Raw genomic sequence first — 6,000 nt, 5'->3', positions numbered from 1 at the left:
GGTTCTTACACCAATTATATGAACACCGTGGGATTCAATTCTAAGAAGAAGGGGTTTATCCAACATACCTCAATTGAGCTTCTTTAACTCTAAGAAATTCTGGAATTCTTAGAAACATCAATCTATTATAGAAATATTACAAATTGAACAAAAATTAGGAAGGTGATCATGATTCTAGCTCATTTGAGCATTTTATCAACCACTAGGTGAGCATCAAGGTTTTAAGGTCCGTTTATGAAAGACTTCATCATCCCACAACCCATTCTTTACCATTTTCATCTCACAATCTTCCTACACTCTTTGATAACACATGCATGAAAGATAAAAAAATCTCCCCTACCCAAGAATTGTCTTGGTAATTACTCATTTTTAGTTAATTTTCGAAATTAAGGGCTAAGGTATAGATTCTTACCTCTAGGATGAAGACTTAGTGAATTTTTCCTTGTTATTCTTCAACAATTTGAGCAAGAATTGATGGATAATTGGTTGAAGATCACTCCCTCATTCTAAGAACTCTCTTTCACTCTAAATGTATCCGATTTTATCTCAAGATGGACCATGGCATCTATTTTAACGAAGTAGGGTCAGGTATAAAAATCTAAAAATAAAGCCCTGGAACAGAATCTGCGGTCACATATGCGTGAAATTGGCCGCGAAATGGCCCTTCGGAACTGGGCTAGTCTGCCCCACTCTGTGGCCGTTATGCGGCCCATAGACCTGTTCTGCGGTCATATAATGCGCCGCAGAACCTCTATCCAAAACATTTCAAAGCTGGATATGCGATTAGAGTGCAGCCCACGAAATGGTTTTGCGGCCGCATAATAGGTCGCGAAAATGACATCATAAATAGACCAAAAGACTGGCTCACTCTACGACCATTCTGGGGCCCGCAGAGTGATTATGCGACCGCATAATGGGCCGCAGAAATGCCCAATTCTACAAAACATTTTCCTTCAACTTCCCAGCTCACTGTTTAACCCAAAAAGTCCGTACCGCGGTGAGCTTGCGAGACGCAAAGATTCTCTACTATTCTTAACACCTAATCCTATATCGGCACCACGAAATTCTAGGTTTCTAGGTAAAATTTTATGGGGCCTTACATCTTCCCCTACTTAAAGATCATTCGTCCTTGAATGAGGGTCAAAGTTCACTATTAGCATCCGATGCAACTCAACTGCCATACTACACACCAGCAGTCCCAAATTTTGACTAACTCCCTAAATTTTCAAAATATTCGCTATAGTTTCCTTTGTAACTGGGATTATCCACCAATCAGAGAACCCCAGAAACACATCCTAACAACATATCCATAATCCAATGACGTAACTCAACAAAACATAACACCAACTGTGGCCTCATAAGCAACATGTAATAAAAAAGGAACACCTTTACATCAACTGAACAAGTGATACAAAATTCATATGCGACAATTGCATAAAAAGATTACATAGCTATTCAAACAAGTAAGAATACTTCTTCTTCTTCATCTCTTCCTCGGCCTCCCAGGTAGCCTCTTCAATCTGTTGGTTTTGCCATAGCACTTTCACAGAAGCAATTTCTTTATTCGTCAACATTCAAACTTGCCTATCAAGAATGACAACTGGAATTTCTTCATATGACAATTCTTCATTAGTCTCTATCATCTCGATTAGTACGATAAGTGGCGGATCTCCGATTACCTTTTTCAACATAGACACATGAAATGCCGGGTGCACTAATGACATCTCAGGTGGTAGATCAAGCTTGTATGCCACCTGACCGATCCTCTAAATGATTCTGTATGGCCCAACATACCTCGGACTCAATTTCCCGTTCTTTCTAAACCACATTATACCCTTCATGGGGGAAACCTTCAAGAATATCTAATCATCTTCTTTGAACTCCAACTCTCTGCGACGAACATTTGAATAAGACTTTTGATGACTTTGAGCAGCTTTCAACCGCTCCTTAATGATCTTAACCTTTTCCATAGCTTGATGCATGAGGTCTGGTCCTATCAACTCAGCTTCCCCAATCTCAAACCACCCAATTGGAGATCTATATCACTTACCGTATAATGCCTCAAATGGTGTCATCTGAATACTAGCATGATAGCTATTGTTGTAGGCAAATTCTATGAGTGACAAATGGTCATCCCAGCTACCTTTGAAGTCAAGAACACAAACACGCATCATATCCTCAAATGTCTGAATAAAACGCTCTGCTTTCCCGTCAGTATGAGGATGAAAGGTTGTACTAAGATACACCTGTGTACCCAAACCTTGCTGAAATTTCTTCCAAAAGTTAGCTGTGAACTGTGCCCCTCGAGAAGAAATGATAGAAACTAGAGTTCCATGTAACCTGACTATCTCCTTTATATACAACTGAGCATGATGTTACGCTGTGTCGGTATATTTAACTGGCAAGAAGTGTGCTAATTTTGTGAGTCGGTCCACAATCACCCAAATTGAGTCAAACTTGCACGGAGTGCATGATAGACCTACCACAAAGTCCATCTTAATCATTTCCCACTTCCACATTCAAATTTCTATATTTTGTGCAAATCCACTAGGCATCTAATGCTCGACCTTCACTTGCTAATAATTTGGACATTTTTCCACAAAGTCCTCTACATTCCTCTTCATTTCATTCCACCAATAGACTTCCTTGAGATTATGATACATCTTTGTAGAACCTGGGTACACGAAATACCTAGAAGTGTGAGCTTCAGCCATGATTCTTTCCCGAAGACCATCTACATTTGGGACACATAGTTTCCCTTGGTACCATAGTGTACCATCATCCATGCCAAGATAAAAAGCTGTAGTCTTATGTTTATGAATCCCCTCCTTCAATTGTACCAACAATGGGTCGTCGTATTGCTTCTCCTTGACCTCCCCCACAAGCAATGATTCAGCCCTATTTTGCACAATCAACCCACCTTCACTAGAGTCCGCAAGATGAACTCCAAAACTAGCCAACTGATGAACCTTCCAACGGCCTTTGACATGACTCTAAGTGACCAAAACTATCCATAAATTTCTTGCGAAGAGCATCCGCCACAACACTGGCATTTCCCGGGTGATATTGGATATCAATGTCGTAATCTTTGAGTAACTCCATCCATCGTCTTTGCCTCAAATTCAATTACTTCTATTTTAAAATTTATTGAAGGCTCTTTTGGTCCATGAATACATCCACATGGATCCCATACAAATAATGACGCCAAATCTTCAATGCAAAAACCACCGCCGCAAGTTCTAAGTCGTGTGTTAGATAGTTCTTTTCATGATTCTTGAGTTACTTAGAAGCATAAGCTATAACCTTTCCATGTTACATTAATACACACCCAAGCCCACTCCTTGAAGCATCGCAATATACCACAAACTCATATGTACCCCCTGGTAGGGTCAATACCGGCGCCTGTTGATACCCAATTATCCCTCATATTATTTTTATGATGATTTAATCATCTAAATTCATAATTTACGCCCATATAGTACTTCAATATTTTAATCATATTTTTTATAATTACATTTGCATTTTCATGGCTAGAATTGCACATTTTGCAATAATAGCCCATATATATGCAGAATTACATTATTTAATTAAAAATGACTTTCTATATTTTTATAATGTTAAGTAATTATTATTTATTAATTATTTTACTAATTTAATTGGGTATTTAAAATCTAGCCCTTTTTCTAATTAATTTTGGACTTACCTAGCCCAATTACCCTAACCCAATTACCCCAGACCCATACCCGTCCAACCAGACCCACCCGACCATAATCTCCAATCCTAGCCATTGATCTCAGAAGATCAACGACTCCCAATTGCCCAACCCTTTTTAATTATACCAAACACCCCTAACCCTAAATAATTTCCCCACATCCGTCGTCCTCTAATCCTTTCATATTCTCACCCCTCACCCTCTCAAACCCTAACCCGCCGTCACTATTTCCCTGTGATTCCGATCCAGAAATGGAATCATTCCTTGATTCCTTACCATATCTGGTCTTACCTCTTTACTAGCCACTCATTTTTATGTTACTTGACTGGTTTCCCTCAAATAGCAAGTTGATCTCGAGTGATTTGAACAAGATCTGGTTCAAAATCTCTTATATTTTTGGTTATTTTCATCCGTGTTCATCCCAATATCTGTGAGTACGAATATTTTTCATATCCCTCAGTTAGGTTTTTGGATCTCTGGTTCAAACTAGATTTTGGTTCATTTTTTGGTTCACTTTAATGTTATTATTTACCTTGTTACTCGTTGAATCTATCTATTTTTGGTTGAATCTTTTACTTACCCTAAAATTAGGGTTTATATCTTTCTAGATCTAAAACAATTTTTATTTTTTTAGTATTTTTCCTTTAATGTTTCGGTATCTCTATATTTGTGTTCTATAGTCTCTATACTATTTCTGACCAATTTTATTTACCCTAAAATTAGGGTTTTGATTTTCAAAAACGAACCAAATATGTTGTTTCATCTCTGTGTATCTATTACGGTTTCCGTTATTACTTTTGACTGATTTCACATACCCTAATTATTTCCATCTATATGTCTTTGTATTTATGCTATATTTTAGGGTTTCGATTATTTAATTATTTCTCTTAATGTTTCTGTCTATGTATTTTAAAATCTGGCATTAATTGTTGATTAATTTTACTTACCCCAAATTAGGGTTTGGAAATCTTTGCTATGTTTCCAACCTTTCCTTTCCTGTACGATACTGATACTCCCTTATTTGGTTTGATTTACATGTTCTCATTACTCCCTACCTTATTTGATCCGGCATTTTTTAATATTGAATGATTCTGTATAATACCATCCCCAATCTAAGTAATACTTGCCTGATTTTATGCTATTATGTTCTGTTAATTGATTGAAGCCGACTTTAAAGTGATTCTGGAATTATTCTCAATCCTTATTTGTCTATGATTGACCTATTACCTTATTTGTCTATTTCATTGAGTAATATTTAAACCCCTTCCCTACTTCCCCTAAAAAAGAAGACTCAAACTCTCTGATTCTCACTAAAAACTAAAGACTTAAGCTCTCTCTTGTTCTCTCTTGTTCTAATTTCTGCACTAAGTTATCACTGGTTTGGCCTGCTGAAGGCCAAGGCCAAATCATTTTAGGACTTAACTGTCGTGGCTTACTGGTTTTCTTACTTAACTGGTATGCCCCAACCTTTGCAATTTCATTCTCTATGCTTTGCTTGACTAGCCTGTTTCAATTCTCAGCATGATTTTGTCCTTCACATGATTATGTGATTCCGTTTAGTAACACTGTTAACTTATGACTAATTTGTTTCGAATAATATGAATCCTCCCATGAGTTAGCCTAAGGTTTAACTTGTTTCATGTATTACTTGTTAATCCTCTACCTGTTCTGAATTTTGCACACTATAAACATGTAATCATTTAGCTTGTTGCTTAACTCATATGCCATGTTTGTTTAACTCAAATGTTTCTGCCCAATTGTTACTGTGATTAAACCATGACTATTTTGAATACTTGCATGAGTATTAGCTTAATCAGATTTCAACCTGTTTGAACTATATGCTGAATATGAACTTTGTTTGCTTCCTGGTGCAGTTCTGCATGCAACTCTGTGTTTTGAACTTTCCTTCTTTTGAAATTGAATTGTTTTAAAACTTGCCCTTTATTCCTTTCATGTACTGAACCACTACTCTTAGGCCTCATTTGTTTGCACTTAATGGAGGTCTGAATCTTAATCATTCAGATCTCAGATATTAAATGCGTTTGTTTTAATGTCTGAATCTTAATTATTCAGATCTTAATCATTAAGTGTGTTTGTTTTTTTACTTTACAATCATTTATTGGTCTGAATAGATCTGTATGATTAAGATCTATAACAGAGACTTAATTTCATTAAGATGCTATCACATATTCATTATTAACTACTGCCACCGCCTACTTATCAACTACTACCATGCCACCACTACCACCCCCTCCACCACCACCACGCCACCATCATCCTTAATCATA

The 6,000-nt window shown here is 37.0% G+C and overlaps 1 protein-coding gene across 1 annotated transcript; it reads right to left on the bottom strand.

Moving 5' to 3' along the window:
• Nucleotides 1–2,576: 2,576 nt before the first annotated feature.
• On the bottom strand, nucleotides 2,577–3,102 carry LOC138878756 (uncharacterized). Its single transcript, XM_070158449.1, has 2 exons — nucleotides 2,970–3,102; nucleotides 2,577–2,920 (listed from the first exon to the last, which is right to left on the bottom strand). Exons 1-2 carry the CDS (start codon nucleotides 3,100–3,102, stop codon nucleotides 2,577–2,579), a joined length of 477 nt encoding a protein of 158 aa, XP_070014550.1.
• Nucleotides 3,103–6,000: the final 2,898 nt, after the last annotated feature.

The sequence above is a fragment of the Nicotiana sylvestris genome, chromosome 9, assembly GCF_000393655.2.
Source record: "Nicotiana sylvestris chromosome 9, ASM39365v2, whole genome shotgun sequence".
In the NCBI taxonomy this organism is placed as follows: Eukaryota; Viridiplantae; Streptophyta; class Magnoliopsida; order Solanales; family Solanaceae; genus Nicotiana; species Nicotiana sylvestris.
The sequence above is the reverse complement of the archived record's forward strand: the minus strand, read 5'-3'. Positions and strand labels throughout refer to the sequence as shown.

Excerpts from the sequence above, each read along its gene's own strand:
- LOC138878756 (XM_070158449.1), bottom strand. The coding sequence starts at position 3,102 with ATGGAGTTACTCAAAGATTACGACATTGATATCCAATATCACCCGGGA. Across the intron at positions 2,921-2,969 it reads ATGTCAAAGGCCGTTGGAAG|GTGGGTTGATTGTGCAAAAT; the intron begins GTTCATCAGTTG and ends ACTCTAGTGAAG.